Consider the following 25,361-nt stretch of genomic DNA (forward strand, 5'->3'; position numbering starts at 1 on the left):
CCCCTGGGGATGGCTGGAGGGAGGGATGGGGCACCACGTCTGGAGGTGACGCTGCCAGGAATTCATGGAAGCATCGAATAGTTGGGACCTTGATGTCTCTCAGTGTCAATCCCTGCTCCATTGCCTCCACCAGCTCAGACTGCCCTCACAGCCTGGCACCCACAGCTTCCCTGAGAAGCTTGTGCCACGAAGGATTTCCTTCAAGCAGCTCAGAAATGCTGCAGGGAAGGGAGAGCTTGTTCCCATCGGGGAAGGAACAGAGAATGACAGGGACGAATTTAGGCAGGGAGCGAGCGCGTCGATGGCGCGAGGATGCGCTCGATTCCACGCGGTTGTGAAACCCTTTGCATTGCTGGTGGGGGAGGAAACCTTGCAGGATGGCTTATGTAATGATTTAGCAACACGGCCCGGAGTCGCCCGACTCTTTGAAGTGGGGGGTGGGCCCGGGGTGCGACAGGGAGCAGAGGAGAGTGGTGAGCAGTGCCCAGGGGTTGTGCGTGGCCACGTGTCCGTGGATGGGCACAGGATGGGGCATACGGTGTGGGGAAGGGATGCAGAGAGAGCTCAGAGACCACGGGGCATTATTTACATCTATGGAGTGGGGTGGGATCTGCGTGGCAATAACCCCGAAGGATGAGGTGGGTGACCCCAAAGCTCAACCCCACGTCTAAATGAATCCTGAAACCTGTTCAATAGAAACTGCTGTGGATTGAGCACCAGTCAGTAGGGAGTCAATACAAAAGGTGGGAGAAAAGGAGGTGGGAGATGTGGCAGCCACCTCCCTGTGATAGTGTGGGAACAGTGAACCAAGGTGTCTGTGCAGGAGCATCCCGTGCACAACAGGTGTGAAGAAAGCTGTGGGCTTTGTGACCACTCCATCCACCTCCTATGTTGCCCAAACCCGTATGCGCCTGCCCAGGGCAATCTCCTTTGTCAAGGCTTGGTTGGATGCGGTGAGCCAGGCTGCTCCAGCCCATGCCCAGCTGAGGTTTGAATCTCTTTGAGGATGGGGATGTTCTGATCCCAGAGCTGCACCTCCCTCATCATAAAGGCTTTCTTGTACCAAAAGCATCCTGATGTTTTATACAAATGTTTGATGTTAGAAAAGCAGAAAGGATGTTCCAGGTGTTATTAACTAGCAGCTGCCCTGAAGAATTTCTCACCAGTCGGATGAAATGAAACCAAATCAGATCCTTCTGTGCAGAAATGGGTTTTAATGCAGTTTTTCTGGACAGCTCTACTGGAGGCCTCACCTCTTGGGTGCTCCCCCCTCTGTGGGCAGCTGAAGCTCACTGAGCTCCAGTCCTGCCCTACAACACCACAGAGCCAGGACTGCGGTGCTTCATGGCAGAGATGAGCACAGGCAGGGATGCTCCAGCTATCCACAGTCCAACCCCAGCATGGAAGAGGCAATGCAAGCTCCCAGGGGATGCGGTCCGTGCTGCACACCCATGGATTGCTCACCTTTGAGGATGCTGCAGCAGCTGCAGGCACCCCATGGGATCTCAGGGTCAGCAGTGCAAAGCTTGCTCATGTTTGGTTGTCTTTAAGGCAGCCTCCCAGCAGGGAGGGAGGAGGTGGTGCAGCCCTGCTGAGGCATGTGCTCGTGCACAGGTGCTCTCCTGCAGCTCCGCCAACCTTGGGACCCAGACCTTAAGCCATGATTTGCCTTGCCAGACTAGTTTTCAAAAGCAAGCTATCAGCTCCTGCTCCCAAACACGTGTCCGTCATAGAGAGTTTATCCTCTGCTGGAATTGAGCAACTCAACTCTCCTCTTGCGTGACTGAGCCTTTCAAGCATCGTTTGATAACCAGTATGAGCGCAGCTCCCCAGGAATTGCTTCATCTTTCGGCGTGCTTTGCCTTGCCAAAACTCTGTTTCCAGCTTACCTATAAATTATGCTCCCCAGTCGGCTCTCATCTGCTCACCATGCAGCGGGTGAGAACAAAGGACACGATGTGCCACGGCAGAGCTGAGGGCCGGCTCCTGAAACCCAGCATGTGGGCAGCCTGGAGGGGCTGGCATTGCTCGGACCTGAGGTTTGGGCTACATCACAGAGCGGCTTTGCTTGAACAGGAGCAAGCAAATAGGAAGAAATGTCACTTGCAGGGTAACAGAACTTCCCAGGTCAGTGCCTCTGGGTCTGTCATGTCAATGTGCATCTGCTGGAGAAGGCTGTGCCTGCTGAGGGTGAGGAGGAGCCAGCAGCACCAGTGAGGCTCAGGGAAGCAGGTATCAGCCAGGCGAGAGCACGGCAGGCTGCACATCCAGATCCCTTTGCAGGGCCTTCCTACCCTCAGGCAGATAAATTCCATCTTGGTGCCATCCTCATCGTTCAGGATGGCAGTGTTCAGTCCTTTAACAACTGCTAAGACATACCAGTGGCAGCTCTTATGGTGGATAGCGGAGCTCTGAAGCATCCCATGCTTATGAAGAAGTTGGAATTGCAAACACCCTCAGGGTTAGAAAACCCTCTCATAACAGCCCTGGAGGGCTCTGCAGTCCTACAGCACCTCTCCCTGGAGACGAAGGGATGGAACCAGCTGTGCATCACATGAGCACAGACAGAGGCCACTCCAACAGCTGTTGCTCCCTGCCCACCCCAGCCCAGGAGATGGGTACAAAAGATGGCAACTCTGGCTCCAGTCTGACACCAGGACTTGCTTTCTGCCCTAATAGGATCTTCTGTCACACAGAGCAGTGCCACACCAGCAGCCCCACTCAACATGAAGCTCCGAGGTACCTGGGCAACATTCTGATTGCAGGAAGAGTGCTCAGACTTTGCTCAGCTCCCCATCTATCATCTCCCAAAGTCACACAGCCATTGCAAAGAGCGACAGCAGAAGCTAATTTCTCTAGATATCACCAAACAGCAGCACGTGTTCAGCTCCATCAAGGTGCCAGGAGGGGTTTGCCAGCCCAGAGGGACCTCAGCATGAGATCCTCGTCTGAAGCCAACAGCAAATGAGCAGCACGAGGAATGCAAGAGGGCTTTAGCAGCACTGCGTGAGCAACACGATTCCTCTCTGCTATGCCAGCAACTGCGTGATTGCTGCAGGTGCCAGCCAGGAATAGCAAATGTAATGCCACACATTCACTACGCAGTCCTACAGTATCTCATCAGTGTAAGTAAATCCAAAGCTGGTGAGACCTTGCTGGTGTTTATCACTCAGCTTTGCAAGAAATATACAGGCACTGCACGTGAAAATGCTGTTCTAATGGAGCTGGATTAGCATGCAGAGCTGGCTGGGCCTCCTCCTCAAAGATAAACACATTTTACACTTGAATTTTAATGAACAATTGTTTAATTTAACGACCTACCGTTCCTATATCTGTACAACATTGTACAAAATATAACCAAGAAACATTTCAGCCCCACATGAATGTTTGACTGGCTGCCTGAGGATCCAGTGGCTTTAAGTCCTTGACTCTCCTATTCTCTGAGATGCTGTCATGAAAACTGTTGTGGTGCCAAAGCTCCAAGGCACTGTGTGGTCACCACGACGTTTTGGCTTTCCATTCTCATTCTCCATTCACTGATGGAATCCTCCAGCCATAGCAGAGGACCTTTGGTTGTACTTCGTACTTCTGGTCAAACACGAAACATCTGTAACCTCTTTTAGCATGAAGCAATAATACTCTAGGGATGCCACGAGCTATGTTTCAAAGGTGATGCTTAATGTGGTAGTGCTCAGGACTGCGACATCCTTTTTTTTATAGCTGATCAGCTCACACAAATACAACTGGTTCTAGATTTCCATTCATTCTCATCCACCCACTTTCACTGCCAGTAGCACTGCCTCATGTTAGCCTTGCCTGAGAGTTCCTCTTACATGGATGAAGCTAGCAGACACACTGCTTCCCACTTAGATGTAAAGGGAAATGGCATATCTGCTGCTGGTAGTGGAATTAATGCTTCTACCACAACTGAGCCAATTGCTGATAGTTAGGTGGAATCCAAAATGAGTGCTCCATATTATAAAACCACAGGGTAAGAGGCCAGCTTCAGAGATCTGGTGTTGAGAAACGCTCTCGTGGCAGCCTGAGCAGTAAGAAGTGGAGCAGGACGGTCTCACACCTGCCTTCTCCATGCAAAGTCTCACTTTGGCCAATTATGTTTCCCCTCTCATCTTCTGAGTTTCGGAAGCTTCTCGTTTGTTTTCAAGGTCGTAGAGGAAGGTCAGGATTATACCGTTCTCTTAAAGCTTTTCCTCGCCGTTCTGACTACAATGCAGCATCCTGTTCAAAATGCAACTACTGGATCTGAAAAAGAAAGCACTCAGACTATATTGCACATCTGAAAACAGACACGTAGCCTTTGTGCAGGGCCAGTTCTCAGAGAAAACCTTATTCACACCGGAGTGAGGAAGTGGTTTCGGGAAGGTTCTGTTACAGGCCAGAGTCTGAAAGTAAGAGAAAGAGAAGTAACTCAGCAGGGAAGATGGTCTGACAGGCATACAAGAAGGACATCCTCAAATCTTAATGGGTCAAAAGGATCAACATCTGAAAAAGGACTACATTTATTTGATCCATTTCTCCATTCATAACATCCCACCTGAGGCATCCTGACCTACGTGCAGAGAATTGTCTCAATCTAAAGGCGATTTCATAATGAACTGGGTGAAATGCTAATTAAATGTATCCACAAATACATTCACCACAGGTCCCTCTTCAGCCAGCAGCACTGATTCTGCACTCACATCAGGACCCTCATTGACTCTGGCTAACTTAGACTGTCACTCTTGCCCTCTCATTGCCTTTGGCCAACCAACCCCATCTTATCCCTCACTGCTTCACCTTCCTGCTGCCCAAAAGTCTTCTGTCCTGCATGTCCTTCACTGCAGAGATTTCTAACATAGATATTACCTTATTAAATGAAAACAGGGTATTTCTTTCTAAAACGTTTGCTCCATGGTAAACCCAAACTGATGCGCTCATGAGGAAACCAAGGTTTGGATTTTTCCACATCTGCCTTTTTATTTCTGTTTCACTTTGACCACTTAAGGTTAATTAAACAAGTTCAATAAAGCAGTCCAGACACATTTTGCATCACAGGACACTGCTCCTATCAATAAACACAGCTGTATGGCTACTATTTTTAAGGTGTCTTGATACAAGAACGTTTATCTTGACGCCACACGATGAAAGAAAGGGATATTTAAGGACTGTTACCTTTAATAGTGAGGGAGGCTCTGCTGGAAGCACGGCCTAACTCGTTGGTGGCTTCAACCATGTAATCTCCTTCATCAGCCTTGGAAACACCAAGGATCACCAGGGAGCAGACACCAAAGTCGTTTGTGCCAAAATAGGAAGGATTATTGGAGAGGTCTCTCCCATCTTTGTACCACGTGACTTTTGGAGGTGGATGGCCTCCAACTGCACAGCTCATGCGGCACTCACTGCCAGTGATCACCACGTGAGACTTCAGGGGGACGAGGAACCTCGGGGGCTGGTTCTGATTAACTCCCCTGTAGTTCTGTGGTCTGACTTGAATGTCAGCTGGTGAAAGAAGAAAAAAAAACAACAGACAGTGTTATACACACTAACTCAGATGCTGCTTCAAAGTCAGAGCAAAGGACTGGTTTAAAACTGTGACAGTTTACATCTGGAACCACAAATGGTCTGAGACCCCACAAGCCTGTGGAGTGTAATTGGTGTTTCTCCTCAAATAGCTCACAAACATCAAGTTTCTGCAAAATTTAAGCCTTAGATTTTGCTAGGAATTAGTATAACAAATCATGTGACATGGCTGGAAACAAAGGTCTCCAACAACAACACATAGAACTGATGATCCTCCCCTACCAAAATGGAATTTCTTAGAGTATTCTCTAAGCACCCTCATTCTGGGCAATAGTTTAAAGGAGGGGGGACCTATTTCAAGACAGAGTGTTAGAAACAAGGAGCAAAGCACAACGACATCATTACACAGACAGCTGTTTGTAAAAGCATTTTACCCTTTGGTTTTCGAATTCTCCAAGGCTGCACAGTGTCGGATGGACGACTGGATCCCAAGTGATTTTTTGCCACAACCCTGAAGTAGTAGTCCCTGCCTGGGATCACTTTGGTGTAAGTGAATTTGTTGGTGTAGATCAGGTCACCCACCACGTGCCACAGGCCTTTCTGTGATTCACGCTTCGAGACTGTGTAGAAGAGATTTCGTTCCCATTTCTCAGATGTTGAGGGCTCCCAGATAACTGTCACTATGTTTGGCACATTCTCTCTCAGTTCAATAGGTCCAGGTGGTTGTGGGATATCTGTTAGATGAAAACAAGTAGAATAGAAGATGTAGGGAAAGTAGCACGGAGTAGGACACTAAAAACTTCCAAGTCCATCACATATTTCATGCTTGAGCTTTTGGGAGACATCCTGATCATTGGAAAGGACACAATTTGATTCCTCTTCCAGATGCACAAGCTTATTTGTAACTAACTGAGCATTAAACTGAACTTCTGGGACTCCTTCCCTTCTTGTGGATAGAGGTAAGAGGGCTGAACTCAGTTCACTGCCTACTACCTGTATATTCACCTGTAAATCTATTATGCACACACACAAACATACAGAAATGCATGTGACAGTTACCTGTAACCTGAACTTGGAAGCTGAATGTTTCTCTTCTTCCTGTCCCACTCATGAGATCAATGGTATAGATGCCGCTGTCAGTGAACTCAGCTTCTTTAATCAGCAGCTGGGTGGTATCATCTTGAGTGCTTATTTTAGCATGGCTTGGAAGAGGAACCCCATCCTTTAACCAGGTCAACACAGAATCTGGAGGTGCCTGTGAAGAATAACTGGTTACAGCACACATGCTCTGCCTCCAAGTGGTGTCCTTACACCTATAGTTTCATTACCTCATTCAAAATGCACAGATACAAGACACATCCTAAGTATTACATAGAAATATCAGAGATTGGCTCTAAGAGCCCAGGATACAGAGCTGCTCAAGAGTTTCTTTGTAACTTGGTACTAAGGTGCTCGGGTACAGCTATTGTCAAACAAGATGTGCCAGATCAAAGACAACACATGACATCAGTAATTTATGTTTTCTGCTTTAAAAAACACCTGCTGGTTTCTGAAAGGAAGAAAAACAACATCCTAGAAATGCATATTTCTATTTCTCTATCTTTGGTCCCAACATTCCACAAGAGCAGCTGAGCTGGAGCAAGGTCAGCAGTGTGCACGCTTTACCTTTGCCACCCTCCTCCTGATATCCCAGACTTTACCTGTGCTGTTCCAAGCTTATGTCAAAGCACACTGGATTTCTGTAAGGGATACAGGATTATGTCCTGCTGTGCAGTAAGACAAACACAGTCAGAGAATGTTGCTAGAAATGCCACCCCTAAGGCTTTCTAAGGGAGCTGGAGATCAGTTCCAGATGGTGATAACTCCGAGATGGCTGCACGGAGAGCATTCCAAGCACTTTATTTGCTGGGGTAACTGAATGACTATAAACCCCATAAACCACAAATGTCAAGAGTGAGAGCTGAATTCTTTTTCCTGATTTCCTCATGCAGAAAGCATACACAGCACAGGCAGATTAAAGGATTTGCCCAGTGCCTTGTACACATTCAAATAAGAAAGAGGGATTTCAATTTGAAAGCTTACCTCGAAAGGAATATTCACTCGAATGGTATTTCCTGCTTTTATAAGCAGGAAATTTTTCACTGTTTTGTCTATTATGAACCTGGGAGAAACTGGAAAAGACAGTGATTGCTGTAAACATGTTATGACATAATCATCGGCTGACAAACTCACATGCATGTGCTAGCCTTTCCAACAGCTTGTCTGCAGGGTGTTGATAAAGTCAGTGGTATGGTAGGGAAAAAGCGCCTTGATTCACTACCAGAGTTCTTTGCTAACCATTCACCTTTCATGTTCTATTAGTTTTAACTTAGCACTCTAATTAAATGAGAGGAAAGGATGTTAAGCTACATTCACTACAACGTTTGCATACATCTAATGTGTCATAGATTTTTCCATGACTGAGACACTTCACCCCATTACATGGATGATCCTTTGTGTAAAATGACATGAATGCAAACAGAAATTGTAATGGACACTGATGACAAGGGGAGCTGGACTAGGAGCATTTTTCAACATTCTCAGGAATTCTTTGTGTTTTCAGGGATCTTGAAGAGTAATAATAGAAGCTGAGCACAGCTGACATGGAATAAACTTACCAACAGGAGCAGCAGCTTCAATACGAGCTTCAAGCTCTGTGGCTTCTCCTGGGCCACAGTCATTGGTGGCTCTCACACGTAGGAAGTACATCTCCTTGGTCTGCAGGCCTTTAACTTTGTAACTGGTTGTCTCTATAGGAAAAGCGTTGCATTTGGTCCAGCTGAGGTTGTTAGGAGACCGTATCTCCACGTCGTAGCCTTTCACAGTACTTCCCTCTTTCGCTTCAGGTGCGTTCCATGTCAAGGTGATACTAGTGCTGTCACTGACGGTCATTTTAAGGTCCCTCACTTTACCTGGAGGTTCTGAAAAAGGAAATTTTATTTAAAACATCTTTCTAGCACACGTGTACCCTCTTTTCAGTCACTTCCTTGAGATCCTCAACATTCTTGCAGTGCATTGGATATCCACTCTGCTATCTTGATACCATTTCGTCTCCATTCTTCAAAGGCAGATTGAGGTGCCTGCAACACTCCTGAAATGGTCTCAACCCTCCTGAAATGGTCTGCAACCCATCCTGACCCAATCTCCACATCACACAACTTCTGCACAGGGCATCCACTGTACCTTGACTTAAACATCACACAGGAAATCCTTCCATTCCTTTCCCATGCAGACAGTGCGTGCTCAGCCATGAAATATATCCCATTTGTTCTTTGTTTTCACATACTTTTACAAAGCATTGGAAATGTTGCCTCCTCAATAACATCCTCAGTCTCTGCTCAGCTTTAGGTACTCCCAGGACAGAAGGATGGTGGCAGTTCACTTACTTGTGGAGTCCCGAGCAAAGGCAGCTTTTGACGGTGCACTGATATCTCCCATGCCAGAAGCATTGACAGCTGCCACACAAAATTCATATTGCAGACCCTTCTTGAGATCGGTTATTTTCATCTTCTTGTCTGCAGAAATAAAACGAGCATGTTGGCTTGAGTGAGCAGTTCCCCAAGCAGAAAACAGCGAGACACTGCTGTATTTTTACTCCATGCAGAACAGTACACTGAATTCTCAGGAGCAAACCACACACTGTCCAAAGTTCCCCCTGTCTTCTCCTACCCTAGAGTATGCATACTTCTGAGCTGTGTTCATTGTATTCTCTTCCAAAGAAAATATTCTTTGAGAGCTATTAAGCTCCAGAAAGCATAACACTGCTTTTCCTTACATGATAATTCTAAACTCTCCTATATCAGAAAGGAGGTCCTAGCCTGCACCTGGTGGATATAATTGCACATGTTACCTTCTGAACCCAACACAGTTGAGCTCTCAGCCTTTTTTCAAGCCTTTCAAACTTGTTCCAGGGTTTAAGTAAGCTACCTACCTGCTATTGGCACGCTGTTGACTGGCACCCAGGTCATGCTACCCTTCTTGCGTTTCTGAACGATGTATCCCGAAATTCGGGAGCTTCCTGCTTTCCGAGGTGCCTTCCAGGATATTGTGATGCTGTCCTTGGTGACACCGATGATCTCGGGAGGATCAGGGGCACCAGGTGAAGCTAGAAAGACATCAATGTTTTATTATTAGAATACTGTTATTGAAGGATACGGAAATATACCTGCTAGATCGTTTCTTCCAGGTTTCTCCAATGTGTTTATATGGGTGTGTTTCGAAAATCTGATTGAGACCACTCTGATCATTTTCATGGCCCTCCTCTGGACCCACTCTAAGAGGCCCACATCTCTCTAGGGCTGGGAGCCCCAGAGCTGCCCTTGACCTACTGACCATGCTCCTTTTTATGCAGCCCAAGCTATGATTGTCATGCACAGACTCGTGTGAAGACTTCACAACCATAATTCAGGTTTAGATTTGTACCAACATCCAAAACACAAGGAGTTTTTTTGATGTGAAACATGTTAGGACACCATCACAACAAGTTATTCCTCACCTTTACTGATAGTCACTGCCTCGTTTGATTCCAATGCATTGCTGGATCCCTCTGCATTCACAGCTCTCACTCTGAAGTAGTAGCTCGTGTCTTGTTCCACTTTGCTGGTAGTGAACGTAGTGCAGTTCTTGGGGGTTTCTCCCAGAGTCACCCAGTCGCTCCAGCCTACCTGTTGTTTCTCAATAATATAGTTTTGTATTGGTTTGCCCCCATCATCCTTCGGGGGATTCCACTGAATGGTGACATCATCTGCAGAGCTTCCTACAATTTTCAAGGGTCCTGCAGGTGGCTGTGGCTTATCTGTAAAGACAAACACAAGCAGCTGAGTTCCAGATCCAGATGCATTCCTAGGCTTGGAGCAGACAGTCTCTCTTGTTCACCAGCTGGGAAACTCAGTTTCTGACGGTACAAATGCCTAGTTGCAGATTGAGGGCCAGGCACTTGAAGTGTCTTTTCAAACATCTACTCTTCTAATTTTGGTAAATAGGGAAGAAAGCCAGGCCCTTGCTCCATGGGCTGATTGTTCTCATAAGCACTGCCCTAAGAGTACAGACATTTATGGTAGGATTGAATTTGACCTTGATGTTGTGTCTGTGCCTGTTGTATGCAGCCCTATTTTCCACAATCTCCCAACATCCAAAACTCAATCAACAAGGCTGTCCAAAATGAAACTAGATATTTGTCGTCTTGCGTTAAAGGGCAAGTAACATGTCAACAACCATTGCTTTCATCTTGATCTATTGGAAACATAGCCTTGTTCATCCTGGAATAGATGGTAGCCCTAAATAAGACTGTGACCAGTACTATTGGCTCTGCTTCCTCAGCCTTACGATGAAAACCACTGTAGATATAATGGGAATCTTACCTATTACCTCAACCTTTAGGTCGATATCCAAGATCCCACTGTCATTCTTCAGCCTGACCTTGTAATCCCCACAGTCCTTTCTCTCAGCACCGGAGATGGACAGCATGGTAAAGGTGTCTGTCTTATCAACACGAATCCGTGAGTCATCTCCCAGTTCTATTTTGTCCTTCAGCCACATTGCTCTGACTGGAAGCCGACCCTCAAAAGGGATTTTGATCACAACTTTTTCCCCTGCCTTGGCCACAGTAGGAACACTCATTAAGTTTCTAATGAGAATTTCGTCAACCTGTGGAGGATCTAAAACAAAACAAGGTCATTAAAAACTGCAGGTCAAAGAGGATAAGGCTAACCTCAGAGGGAAGGACTTCTTTGCATTCATTGGTGCTATATATTCAAAACATATATTCCAAAATACATTCCAAATACTTTAATTTGGTTTTCTGGGATCTTATCCAAACGGAATCAGTGATGTTCAAGACAGTGCAAGAATATGTACCTTCACCTTTATTTGTGCACTTGGTGCTTCACACTTTGCTACAGGACAACTCTCAAAAAGCATTTATGATATCAATTGGCTCCTTTCCACTACAGCAAATTTTCCTCAGCAGCACACTAGACAAGAATAAAGAGCTTGGTCTAATAAAGCAATATGTGCACCCACTGAATCTTTAAATTGGCAGTGAGAAGCTTTTCACAAAGGCTCCATAGTTATATTTTTATGTATCAGCTCGTAACATCTCCCATCCAGGTAATAATTACAATATAATCCCAATAACCAACTATAGGTCCTGAGGGAACCTATCACGCATCAAGCACTGCAAGGCCAGCATTCGGCATTAAAAGCTGGGTACTTTGAACAGACTCACCTTCAACAAAAATTGAAGCTTCAGTTTTTATATCTCCAGCTTCAAACCTATACTTCCCAGAATGAATATCTTCTACTTTGTTAATAATGAGTTTGTGGACTAGACCTTCCTTCGCAAAAGTGACTCCATCCATGCTTGTTAACTACAAGATAAAGCCCAAGTACTTATTCTTAAAAAAGAAAAAAACAAATTAAAGAGAGAGGCAAAAAACTGAAATGTAATTGAAAGCATTTATGAACGTCATACACGTTTAATTATAACATTAGTCCAGGATTATGTATCTGGTAATGAGTTCAACTCCACAAAGGCTTGAATCAAAGTCCATTAACGTAAATAGGAGCGTTAATTTTACCTCTGACCCTAAAATACTGCTGTCACCAAAGCCTCTTTTTTTCTATTCTTAATGCTAAAACTTTGGTCCAGGCTCCAGGATGGCACCCTGGAACTTCTGACAGTATCACACAGATCCCACAGTCTGACCTAGCTTCTTCTGTGTTCTTTTGGGATATGGAATATGATGCCTACACTTGATTCTAAGCATTAATTTGAAAGTGTACTTTTGGTGTTATGCCCGCCTGAAGATCATTTGAAGGTTTTCCTTTGTTTTCCGTGTATTTCTCTTACACACTAAGGATTGCAGCACAAGGAACAGAACCACTTCATCTCCACCTATGTAAAAGAATTATAGGCTGCCTTAGGGTGGAAGGGACCATAAAGGTTATCTAGTTCCAACCCACAAATGAAAAACAAAGGAAAATCTAAAGCTTCCTAAGGAGGCAAGAATGGAAATATCTTGTAGTAGGAAGATGAAGAAAATCTTGGCGAGTTTCTAACAGGAATTTTTATTTAAACAGTCTCCTGTAGAAGCCTTCTAGCACTATACTCAGATCACAGTAAAACTGGCAGAGATGGACATCTTGACATGATACTCAATGAGAAGTAGAGACAGAGAGCAGGGCATTACAAAGAAAACAGGCTAGAGAACACTTACCTTTAACCCATCCTTAAACCAGGTTCCTGTTAAGTCATGTCTGTTGACAGCACAAGACAGCTCAGCTGGATCCCCTTTCAAGACTCTGACATCATTTAACTGTTTGTTGACACGAGAGAGTGGTGCTGAATGTTCAGAAAAGAGAACGTTGAAAAGATGCTAAGTGTCTTGCACTGACAGAGTGAGCATGTGAAGATAAAGGTAGTTGTCTTTTTTTTAATACACCTACTTCAGTCATAACATGTTGTGGGCTTTTTAATCATGCTGTTGGCCAGCTGCACTGAAGGACAATCTAGCTGGCTGCATACAATACAGTCCTTGTATGTACAATATACTTTTTGTGTGCTTCTCCTCCACACTGATCAAGCTACAGAGCTGCCCAAACAGTCCTTCCACAACAACCCCAGTCACGCTGTCCTCTCCCCTGTGTTCTTCTTTCCCTTCCCAAGTCCATCTTTGTTAACATCCCCTTCTCCTTTCTAACAGCCCACAATTCTATTTACTCTTTTTCTGCTAAATCTCAGTTTTGCTGATTTTACTTCCTTATTTGCATTTATAATTGCCTTGTTACATGCTGACTTGGTCAAGTCACTAGGCAAGTACACTCCCTCCACCGTACATACAAGTTTACTCATTTTGACATTTTTTAACACTGTCATTTTGCTAGTGCAGCCACTGTTAACATTCAAATGGCTACACAACATTCTTCTTTTCTGAGTGTTCTCTAGCCTCACGTCTCCCAGTCTCTGCAAATATAAAGGGCTGCACCACCCCAAATGGAAGATCCAGAGCTTGCTCTTGTTTGTATCAAAACACAAAGATCAGTGATAGAGAATTAAACACGTACCTCTCAGATCACCTAGTTGATGTCGTCTTCTCTTTTCTGTACTTTCTGTATTCTTCAAGAAATCACTTCCTTTAATATCAAGGCTAGGTACCTGTTTTCTCTGGATTGCTGAAGGACCGCCATAAAGGGCTGACATCTGATCAGAACCCTGCGAACTTCTATCAAGAAGACCTGGCTTCCACCCACCAAACAACCTATCATGGGATTTGCCCCCTGCACCTCCAAAGGCAGAATCCTTGCCACGAAGGGATTCTGACTGTCCTAAACCTCTGCCCTCAGCTCTAGCATCACCTTGACCTGGAAGTGGACCTTTGTGTTCCGATCCACTGGAATCCCTGGCAGTCCCCTTCCCAGCTTCACCATATGCAGACTTGCCGGCACGTGAATCCAGCCCATATTCACCACCCATTCCAACAGCACCCACCACACCTTCTTTACCATGGACTGAGTGCAACTCGCTCCCATAGCCTCCCAGTCTGCTAGCACCACTTTCACCAGCCCTGGATCCAGCTGACCCATATGCAGATCCAGCACCTTGCATGGCAGAACCACCAACACCCCCACCTTCTGAGGATAAACCAGCTATACTACTACCAGCTCCAGCTGGAAGACCATCCTTTCCAAACGGAGACCCAACTCCACCTGCCCCAGCTAAACCTGCACCAACACCAACCCCAGCTGGGAGACCATCCTTTCCATATGGAGCCCCAGCTGCCCCTGCCCCAGCTAAACCTGCAGCACCAGCACCAGCCCCAGCTGGGAGACCATCCTTCCCATATGGAGCCCCAGCTGCCCCTGCACCAGCTAAACCTGCACCATCAACCCCAGCCCCAACTGGGAGACCATCCTTTCCATATGGAGACCCAGCTGCTCCTGCACCAGCTAGACCTGCAGCACCTACACCAGCTCCAGCCCCAGCTGGGAGACCATCCTTCCCATATGGAGACTCAGCTGCCCCTGCACCACCAACACCAGCTCCAGCCCCAGCTGGGAGACCATCCTTCCCAAATGGAGACCCAGCTGCCCCTGCACCAGCTAAACCTGCACCACCAACACCAGCCCCTGCTCCAGCTAAACCTGCACCACCTACCCCAGTCCCTGCCCCAGCTGGGAGACCATCCTTCCCAAATGGAGACCCAACTCCACCTGCACCAGTTAAACCTGCACCACCAACACCAGCCCCAGCTCCAGCTGGGAGACCATCTTTCCCATATGGAGCCCCAGCTGCCCCTGCACCAGCTAAACCTGCACCACCAACACCAGCTCCAGCTGGGAGACCATCTTTCCCATATGGAGCCCCAGCTGCCCCTGCACCAGCTAAACCTGCACCACCAACACCAGCACCACCAACACCAGCTCCAGCTGGGAGACCATCTTTCCCATATGGTGCCCCAGCTGCCCCTGCACCAGCTAAACCTGCACCACCAACACCAGCACCACCAACACCAGCTCCAGCTGGGAGACCATCTTTCCCATATGGAGCCCCAGCTGCCCCTGCCCCAGCTAAACCTGCAGCACCAACACCAGCCCCAGCTCCAGCTGGGAGACCATCCTTTCCAAATGGAGACCCAGCTGCTCCTGCACCAGCTAAACCTGCACCTCCAACACCAGCCCCAGCTGGGAGACTATCCCTCCCAAACGGAGACCCAGCTGCCCCTGCACCACCTAAACCTGCACCACCAACACCAAGCCCAGCTGGAAGACCATCCTTTCCAAATGAAGACCCAGCTGCCCCTGCCCCAGCTAAACCTGCACCACCAACACCAGCCCCAGATGGGAGACCATCTTTCCCAAATGGAGACCCAGCTGCCCCTGCACCAGTTCCACCAATGCCAGCCCCAGCTGGGAGGCCATCCTGTCCAAAGGGAGACCCAGCACCTCCCAGACCCCCTACACCAGCACCACCAATGCCAGCCCCAGTTGGGAAACCATCTTTTCCATATAATGGCCCAGATTCCCCTGCACCAGCTACACCAGCACCACCAACACCAGCCTTTCCATATACAGACCCGGCACCTTCCAAACCAGCACCACCAACCCCAGCTACCATTCCTGCTGGTAAACCATCCTTTCCATAAGGTTCACTCGACTGTCCGTGCTTACCATACAGATCCCCCCTTATAACAGCAGTAGCATCAACACCTGCCCCAATTGGCAGACCATCTGGACCATATAAAACCTCCATGTCTCCTACAAAGCTGCCACCTGAACCAGTTCTAGCCCCATCTCCAGATGGAGGACCACCCGGACCATACAGCAAACCAGACATTCCCGCCTGACCTACATGACCACTAGCATCAACTAACAGGTTGTCTTTGCTGTAGGGAGACCCTATTTCTCCTTCTCGATTTATACTGACTCCACTCATATCAACTGCAGCAGGCAGACCATCCTTGCCATAGACAGAATGTGCATCTCCCACTCTGGTTGAATCAAGATTGATTCCATGTGACACAGAACTTCCATCAGTTGCATCCAAACTCTTCATACCACCAAAGGCACCTCCAGAACTAGCATTCTTGTCATGCCAGGAGTTCGCACCTTCTGCATCACCCATGTCAACATCAACTGCACCTAACATGCTACCATGTCTGCTATCCATAGAGTAAGATTTAGCTCCTCCTCCTAATCCATCATCAGTACCTGCTCTGCCTGACATAGAACCCTGGTCTTGTACATGCCTCAATCCACTTTTGTTCTGTAAAAATCCAATGTTACCAGCACCATCCATTGAGTCTGCACCTCCCCCTTCTCTAGAAAACTGCCCAGGCCCCATGCTTCCATCTACGTTGGTTTTGCGCAGCCCTTCTTTTCCTAAAAATTTAAATTCTCCATCAACATCAGCGGAGTAGCCTTGTCTGCCTTCTTGGTTAGTGCTGTGCCAGCCGTCTCTTTTCATGCCAGCATCCATAGGATGATCTTCATCACCAGGATGTTCTCCACGTTTAAACTTCTTAGCTCTGTCTTTATCTGGTGTTCCCTTCTGCCAGATAGATTTTTCACCTTCCTCATCCTGTACCTTTACATGTCTGACATCTGTATTGAAGACATAGTGTTTGATTGGAGGAGAAATAATTTAGAGCAAAAGAAAGATCAAAAAGAAACAGGCAATCAGTATGTCATCTACTGTATCAACAACCACAGAAATGATGTTAGCATTTGTTAATTCATTCTAAGTGACAGAAATATAACTTATATAAACAAACCTATATTCAGTTCAAACTCTGATTTGTCACACTAAGGCAGTTTTGTATTTCTCAGTTACGATAACAACTATTTTTAGCAGAAACATGATTCTTACAAAAGAACAAAACAAATAAAAGCAAACAGGAAAAACCAACTCTAACAAATGGGAAAAAAGAGGGCACATTTCCAGCACGATAAGCCCAATTAATAAGGCCATAGGTAGTATCTGGGATTCATTCCTGCATGCTGCCTTCTTCCCCCCTCCAGCCCTGAATGAGTTGCAGAATATCCCATGGACAGAGGGTCTAACAGTTCCCAACTCTGAAGCAGGACCTCACATCAGGACAAATAACAAGGGAAAATATTTCCACATCTAAAGAGGAAAGAAGGTCCAACCAGACTGTCATTTCTACAAGCACTACTTAGAAACTAGAGGCTCCACATCTCAGCAATCAATAAGAGAGTGAGAGGAATGCTACCTGGTGTGTCACTTACGCTCTACAAGAAGCCAGGCCCTTGAGGAGCAGAGTCCAGTGTCGAGTGTATACAAGCCATTGTCAGAGGTCCCTGTATTTTTGACAACAAGCTGGTGGGTCAGACCATCAGGGCTCATAGAGATATGGTGCTTCTCACTTGCATCAAGGGGGTGGGCTTTATGTAACCACACAGCATCAAAGCAGGGAGTGCGCAGGACACACTCAAAGACAACATCTTCCCCCTCGTGGCAACGCTGATCTCTGAGTGGCTGCTGAAACCTCACAGGGATGGCTGGAATGGAAAAAAAGAAAGGAAATGGAGCCAGTTCTGTCTTACCTGAAAAATGTGTTGATGTTGAAGGAAGAAAGAGACTTGCTATGCCTGGGAACACAGTATGAGGCAGCAAAAAAAGCGTGAAATGTGCTCCTGTGCCCAGTTCTACAAGACAGAAAAGCAGGTTTTTGTCTCTTTTTCAATCTTAGCATCAACATTTACACTACCCATCACTGTGATGCATTGTAGATTTGCTGTCATTAATCTGTTTCAACAGTATGATGTCATCATTAAGGTTGGCAGTTATTATTCTGGGCTGACAAAAACATAGCATAGATTAAACTAATGAATTTATCCACTGCCATCCAGAAATCAAGATGGGTACCTGAACCTAAACCTTTGGAATACAACATCCATCCACAGTGACCACCCTCCCACTGTTTTGTACCTGTGTCATAAGGAGCAAACCCTTATGTGGCAACACAAAAAGCAGTTATCAGCTTCAGCTGCTGAGCTCTGCATATGGCCCCACATGAAACTTTCCATTGAAAAATGAATTCCTGTTACAGCTGCACGTTATCCATATCTAACTCAAACCCTTACATTCGGCATCCAGTTCAGTTGAGAAAACAGGTACATCCTCCACTCTGACTTGATACAAGCCTGCATCTTCTGGATGCACGTCGTTGACAATGAAATAATACTTTTTTCCAATTTGTCTAAGGTAATACTTTCTGTATTCATCCCCCGTTCCATAACGGACCTTCTCACCATCCTAGGAAGAGAAACAAAGTACTCTTAAAAGCAGCATACAATTAGTAGAAGACATTTAAAAAAATAAAAATAAAAATCACGGTAAATTTTTTGCTATGAATGCCTTCTCGATACCAATGAGAAACAGGAGAGAAGTCTATTACAACTTGCAGTGGACAGCACCCACTGTTTATATGAAACACAGGCAATTCTATGTGCAATAATTCCTGTACAGAATCATTCTTTCACAAAATTGAATTTGAATGGCGTCTAACACTCAAGTGAATTAAATCTGTCTTTTCTATGGACCACAGAATTTCTGCATCCTGAAAGGCACAGTAAGAACTTCCTCTTACCCAAAGAGCTCTTCAAGTCAACAAGATGTCAGTAACTGACTGAAATCTTTTTGCCATACTAGGATCAATAAATCCTAAGTGATATTCACCACTAAAGATGATCTGGACCACCAAGCCAACACTTTTTACCTATTGGGGCAAGGACTCTGTGATGGACAGACTTCCTTAAGATGCTTACTTGCTCCCAGATGCTGCCCTGTTGATAAAGTATTTCATGCAGACAACTAGAGTAACTGTAGAACTGGCCAACTCATCTCACCCCTCCTACCTTAAGCAGATAAATGTTGCTGCTAGCACTTTTCAGGTCCATCTCCAGACTAAACGAAGCAGTTCCATCCTTGTTGACCTTAATGTGTTCCATGTTTCTGACACTGTGAACTAACTGCAAAAAGAAAATAATATTAGAATTTAATAAAAGAGAAGGCTACCATGACAGAAGTTCTTAAGCTGTTGAACTAGTGTGAAATCTACTTTCCATCTGCACAGAATAGAGCTACTTCTTGTATATAGTATGTACGTATATATTATATGTGTATAGAAGAAGCATATGTAAGTTTCCTGAGTTACCTCCTGTGGGCAAATTATATTTCATATGTGATGTACTGGTCATTCATACACCACACAACCTCTTCCTGCCCAGGTTTCTACATGGCTTGTATGTGCATATAAATGCTTCAATTTGATGTTCAAATTAGCTAAATTGTCTAATCGATTGTCTCTGATGATATGTGACTTAATAAACAGATCATTCTAAGCTTAGGATCTCCTGAAATTTGTGAAGTCAACTTCAGTAGCTTTTTCATCCACATCAAGCTTAGAAACAGGACTTCAAAACATCACCGTAAATCATTCCTTGCCACACAATACAATTTTCACCTTCAAAGTACTTCAGGAACATTTAAGTCTGTTCTCAGAAGCTGCTGAGTAACTGCAGGACTTGGCAGTTTGTTTAAAACTCAGTGCTTTCAGTGCTTCAGAGTTTATCCTACCTTTGCTTGTTCATTCTCCGCATCCTTTCTCATCTCCTGAAGTGTTCTCAGCATGCCACGGAAGTCAGAAATTCCATATTTAATACAGATTTTCTCATAATCTTTCCTATCTGCATGCAGTAACAGTTGGAAGACTGCTTCTTTGTCCAATGTTTTTTGTTTTGGTGGTGGAGCCCTTCGAAGCAAGAAGAAAAATAAAAATCAAGAAACATTGACAGAACACAAGGCGTCTTATTTCTCTACACTTTGTCGTCCTTTCAGCTTTCTCTGTAATTTCTGTAGTTTACTCATCTCTGCACATGTAGAAAAGAAAAAATAGGACCCTGTTGGGGGTCTTCTGGCCTCACAGACAGTGGTAAACTGTTCTATCATATTTCCCCATATGGTGAACAACTTCAGAAACAAGAAGAGTTGACTTGAAGGTTTAAGAAGTCATCATGTCAAGAAACATCTGGTCTTCGTTATATAGAGACTTACCGCTTCTTCAGTGTCTTCTTGAGGTCCTGAAGATTCTTTTTCAAATCTATTACAGAGGACAAAAAGGAAAAGGAATCATTAATTCTGACAGCTCTAATCAATATTTTAAGAAGTCATTTTACCCGAAGTACCAAGCAGACAGTATGCACAGAACCCTACAAAATTATAACCTTTCTCCTACTCCATTCTTTGCAAATTTGGGGTAAGTTTCAAGGCCATAAAAGGCAGAGAAACTCCTAAATTATATTGTTGTTGTTTGTTTTTTTTTTCTCCATTCAGAACAGAGACCATTTCTTCACCTTTCTTTTGTTTCTGCTGGAATGTCTAAAGAATTAATCTTTCTATCCCTTGTTAAATAGTGGGAGGCAGGTAAGAGCTGGCAATACCCTCCTGTTCCTTCCTCAAAGGTCTTTGGCATTTTCTACATTAACAATACAATGTCTCACTTTGTGTTTGCTCCTCCCCACCTTCTGTGCTGATTTGTCTCCTTCACACTAACCAAGTAACGTAATGTGCTAGACTTATTCAGTATGCCAAAAATATTTATCTAACTCACCTTCAGCAGGATGACCAGTAACATAGTTTGCTTTCCTCTTAAAGCCAACTGGTAGTTTAAAAGAGAAAAGAAAAACAAGAAAAACAATCCATGAGATGAACAAGATAACAGACTATGCATCTGCAAGTATAGGTTATATAATTCATAGACACCTGTCATTCATACAAAAGGAAAATCAATTCTAGCTTGGATTTCCTTGGCAACTTGATGCTGACTCCTAGTAATATACATCCTTAACACTGTATTTCTATTTTGATGCTTCTGTGCTCATTAGATACTCCAGGCAGTGGGGGAGTCTGTCTCTACCCTATAAAACTTGTATTTTAAGTAATGTTGGGAAATAGTAATATCCTTTGTTTTTATTTAAAGAGAGCCAGGGTGCAAGGATTATCAGGAACAATGCAGGTAATTACTTTCTAAGCTTATTTTATAGGCAGGCAGGTGAAGCAGACACTTCCAAAGTAGTCCAAACCTTCAGTTCAGGCAGATTCCCAGAACAGTTCAGCTACATTTTACCCATGAAGAACACATTTCTCTCCACAGACTATAAAGGGGAACAGCGGGCTAAGTCAGGTGGAGACATCTGAAGAGAAATTGGATCCCTCCAAAAAGACTGCCTGAGTTGCCCAGCATCATAAAGGATCAAGTCAATTCAGCACTAAATCCAGAGCTTCTGAGCATGATCCACTGCAATGATCACAATATCCAGTTTCTGTCTTTTCTTAAAAGTTCACGTTATCGTGGAGCACCAAATTGGGGGGAGTTGCAGAAGAACTCCAGTCTTCAGTGAGAAGAAAGTAGCTCTCCATACTGAAAATACTTAGACAATGGTCTGGGCACCCACATGCAGAGGACAGCAAAGTCCAGCATTTGGGACCACAGGATATCTGGATGACAGAAATTGTCAGTCCTACCTTGTATGACCCTGAGGCCAGCAGCACATGAAGCTTCCCCATATTCATTGACAGCAAAGCAACGGTACAAATCGGAGTCACCTGCAGTGATTTTATTTATCTTAAAAAGAAGAACACAGTAAGAACTCACAGTCATGTACTGTGGTTCAGTTACACAAATTCTAACAAAACATTACTTGCTGGAATTCCAGATCTTCTGTTCCTACAATTACTCTGCTAAACTTTCGTGCTGTTTCAGACCTGGTGACATCTTGATCAACTTTTCTTTGTGAAACACTTGGACCATTTTCCTCTCATATTTTAAGAGAAGAAACCTCCATCGTGAAATCATCTCTAATCTTTGGAATATGCATCTATCCTGACCTTCAGAGATCCTCTTCCTATTTCATCTTGACCATCTTTATGTGGATGTAGTGATAAAATTCAGTTTTATGCTTTTCTAGCTCTTGGTTACCTGCACAGTTCTAGATGCTGATGCTCTCTCCCCTGTTGCCCACTGCACATTTATACATTTAACTGCACATTTTGTTCTGCGCGTCCTCATCTTTACCTGCAGAATGTATTCACTTGTAGCTGGACTGTAGAACATGAGATATTTGGCAGGATCATTCATTTCTCCTTTTGCACGTTTCCATTTCACCTCAGGGGCAGGGACACCCTTGACTGCAGCTCTGAATATGGCACTTTTACCTTTCAAAAGAGGCAAGAAATTAGTTTTTGAACATGAAGATCTCATGACTGGCTCCCTGTGTCATCAACAGAGCATTCTTCAAAGTAAGCCACCACTGCTGTTCCTTAACTGTAAAGAACGAATGGGAGGACCCACGCAGGCCAGGGTGTTTCCTCATGTGCTCTGTACATGTAATCTTTCTGCAATGCCTTTCTAATCTGCTGGCCTGGCACTCCCTTCCACTCCAAACACAACAGGCTCTGCTACTGGAGGATGCAAGGAAGGGAGAAGAGGATGGGATTTACCTCTGAGCTCCTTCCTTCACCTCTGCTCCTCTAACAACCTGAGTATACATCTGACCACTGAAATCCCCCAACAGCATTTCCACTGTCTAGTGCAAATGCTTTATTTTTTCCTGAAGAGCTTCAAAGTCATAGGAATATAATACAACAACAAATCAGAGAAGTGACTCATGAGTAGGTAAGTGGGAGTGCCACACTGGAATAATAATGGAGATTAGTGGATGTAACTCATGGAGGAAATGATTACTATCTTTCCTTTGTAATAACTTTGGTCTTCAGATGACCAACAATGTAAAAACATCTGCCCAGAAAGTCTTGCAATATTTCCCACACCCTTCTAAATAGTCACCACCAAAACCCAGCAGGTATGGTGCAGCAAGCTCTGTTGGCCATGTAACCAGCAGATTCTTACCAAAAGGCATTTCTTTCAAACTTCTTTTGAGACTGCAGTACCAGAACTATTATTCAAGGCTGATTCCAACTGATTACACTTCTGTCAAATTCTAACAGCTAGGAGTACCTGTTAACAGATATGCTGAATGAAATGAAGCAATGATGATATAATTAAAGGCACTCACAGTGCATCTGCATAAACAGTGAATTCTGTTTACACAGTGTCTAGACTTAACGACCGAGTATTTTGTATTCAAGCTATGCACAGACTACATTACATGAAGTAACAGAAAATTTAGACAGGATGATACAGCACTGCCTTGCTTCGTGTATGAAGCTTGCTGGTAGAAGGAACGATACACCACTAGAGGCCACTGCACTCCTTCATAACATGTCAGGGGACCATGAGGATTGATATCAAGGCAGAAGAAATCCAGGGTGCTAGAAGCTGTTTGGTCTGCTGACTCAAAGTTGAAACATAGAATCAAGGCTGCAGGTCTGCAGCTTTGACTGGTGGTTTGGGTTTCTTTCATTTATTTCTTTTAGAGAATCTCACCTTCCTGCAATGTTAGACTGACAGGTTTCCGCTCAAAGTCAGGTGTGCTGCATCCTTTTGGAACCTTATCCACAAACTGGGCAATGTGAACTCCTCGGATGGAAGATTTCTTGAGAGGTTTCACTAGAAAGACAAGGAAAAACATATTTTATTAAGGTAATACGGTACTGCCTTCAAAATAGTCTCATGATCCATATCACCTCCTTGTAGAACAGTAACTGCTTCTGCTCAGCCTCTCTTGTGCCAGAAAGGACTTCTCCATTCTTATACTACAGGCTGGGAACATGCCTGAAAGCTGGAGAGTAATCCTATGACTTTGTGCTGACTTACTGCAAAGCTATGACCAAAGTGGGAAGATCTGTAATCAAGATAGCAATCCAGAGGCAAAACAGCTTACACCCCTAGAAATGTTTTGGAAAGAGAATGCTTTACATCAATAAAATTTCAAAATCTGTCATAAAGAAAACACTACTGCAAAGGTCAGCACAACCTGACAAGCCAATCTCTCCCCTTGCCACAGCGAGGTAAACTCCTAATTGCCAAATAACACCAAGAACAAGTTGGGCTGTCGTGGTTAACCTGTGACATGGGCTTATTCTCAGGTATAGTCTGCACAGGTTTCACAGCTGTGACTGCTCTCACCTCCTGGACGGGTTGTCATGATGCTTTCCATGGCTGCTTGTGGTCAGTACAAATAGACTACAGGTCCTCCTGTGAAGAAAAAGCATTTCGTTACTTTCAACTCACAAGGGAAACAAAAGACCTCAATATTGCTTGCTTTTCTGATGCAGTTTCTCCTTCCTCACTTGCTACATCCCATCTGAGATAGGCTTGCCAGGCAACACAGCTCTGTTGCCCCTTTCCAAAGCACATAACAACTTTGAACCACCAACACAACACAAACCAGGTAGGAAAATGCCTAGAGGACCTAAATGGTAAACAAATACATCTAACAGCATCCTTCAGACACATCATACATTTCCATGTCATCTGGCTTCCCTCCACAAGCTCCTCTCATGTTTCAAGCAAATATTACACCACATGGCACTCACATGGTGAGCTCTGATGGATGGTAAGAGCAGTTGCTGAGAAGAAAGCTACAGAGATGGATGCCTGAACTGAGGCATGAAGCAGAAGCACATCCTGATCTAAATTAGCTTGTCTAAATTAGCAACAAGCCTCAGTGCAGACCATAAGCTAGTAGTTACTCTAGAAGGAAATGGCAAAGTGTAGATTTGGCATTAACTAGTTATTGTCTCTTGTGTGACCCTCTGCTGAAGGTTCTTCTTTCTCTGTATTTAATAAAGTGGTCAACGTGTAAAGTAACATGTAAAGTCCTGCAAGCAAATTGCACAAGCAGATTCCTTGTCATATGAGAGATATGGGCAGAAACTATAGAGTTACTGAAGCTCTGAAAGAGCAATTAGATTAAATTCCCATATGGGATTAAACGCTGTCTCTATTTACCCTCTGCACTCCTTCACTCAACATAGGAGTCACACAAGAACATGCAACTCATCACAGTTTGAAAAGGCGGATGGGTTTGGTCAGCACACCTACAACATTATTTCTGCTCCCTGACTGCAGACAGACCAAAGGCAGTGGAACTCAGTGTTCTGGGTGTCAAATTCTGAACCAAAATGATGAGCATTGTTTTCCTCAGAAGTTGGAGATAAGAATACAGACATCTCTCCACTGGCTCTAATGTTGACCTCAGCCTAACCCTCATTTTAGGGCCCTACACACTAAGTCATAACAACGACAGGATCAACACTGACTCCTTGGAAAATCATTGTTTGCCTCTCTAACTTTAGTGGAGATGCATGTAAAACAATA

General features: G+C 44.7%; 1 protein-coding gene across 1 annotated transcript in view; it reads right to left on the minus strand.

Annotated features, from left to right (window-relative positions):
• Window positions 1-3,260: 3,260 nt before the first annotated feature.
• The window catches only part of IGFN1 (immunoglobulin like and fibronectin type III domain containing 1), a 28,750-nt gene continuing 6,649 nt past the window's right edge, over window positions 3,261-25,361 (minus strand). Inside the window, exons 3-25 of the mRNA XM_072356063.1 lie at window positions 24,168-24,236; window positions 23,526-23,648; window positions 22,155-22,294; window positions 21,605-21,704; window positions 20,691-20,738; window positions 20,135-20,180; window positions 19,658-19,832; window positions 18,937-19,050; window positions 18,163-18,334; window positions 17,305-17,577; window positions 13,624-16,659; window positions 12,777-12,901; window positions 11,786-11,927; window positions 10,920-11,216; window positions 10,055-10,354; window positions 9,491-9,664; window positions 8,946-9,074; window positions 8,178-8,480; window positions 7,603-7,691; window positions 6,580-6,775; window positions 5,955-6,254; window positions 5,173-5,499; window positions 3,261-4,403 (exon numbers count right to left, since the gene is read on the minus strand). Of these exons, the coding sequence (XP_072212164.1) occupies window positions 4,390-4,403; window positions 5,173-5,499; window positions 5,955-6,254; window positions 6,580-6,775; window positions 7,603-7,691; window positions 8,178-8,480; window positions 8,946-9,074; window positions 9,491-9,664; window positions 10,055-10,354; window positions 10,920-11,216; window positions 11,786-11,927; window positions 12,777-12,901; window positions 13,624-16,659; window positions 17,305-17,577; window positions 18,163-18,334; window positions 18,937-19,050; window positions 19,658-19,832; window positions 20,135-20,180; window positions 20,691-20,738; window positions 21,605-21,704; window positions 22,155-22,294; window positions 23,526-23,648; window positions 24,168-24,198 (6,654 nt within the window). The 5' untranslated portion in view covers window positions 24,199-24,236 and the 3' untranslated portion in view covers window positions 3,261-4,389. The remainder of the gene's footprint in view (window positions 4,404-5,172; window positions 5,500-5,954; window positions 6,255-6,579; window positions 6,776-7,602; window positions 7,692-8,177; window positions 8,481-8,945; window positions 9,075-9,490; window positions 9,665-10,054; window positions 10,355-10,919; window positions 11,217-11,785; window positions 11,928-12,776; window positions 12,902-13,623; window positions 16,660-17,304; window positions 17,578-18,162; window positions 18,335-18,936; window positions 19,051-19,657; window positions 19,833-20,134; window positions 20,181-20,690; window positions 20,739-21,604; window positions 21,705-22,154; window positions 22,295-23,525; window positions 23,649-24,167; window positions 24,237-25,361) is intronic.

This window comes from Excalfactoria chinensis, chromosome 23 (genome assembly GCF_039878825.1).
Source record: "Excalfactoria chinensis isolate bCotChi1 chromosome 23, bCotChi1.hap2, whole genome shotgun sequence".
In the NCBI taxonomy this organism is placed as follows: Eukaryota; Metazoa; Chordata; class Aves; order Galliformes; family Phasianidae; genus Excalfactoria; species Excalfactoria chinensis.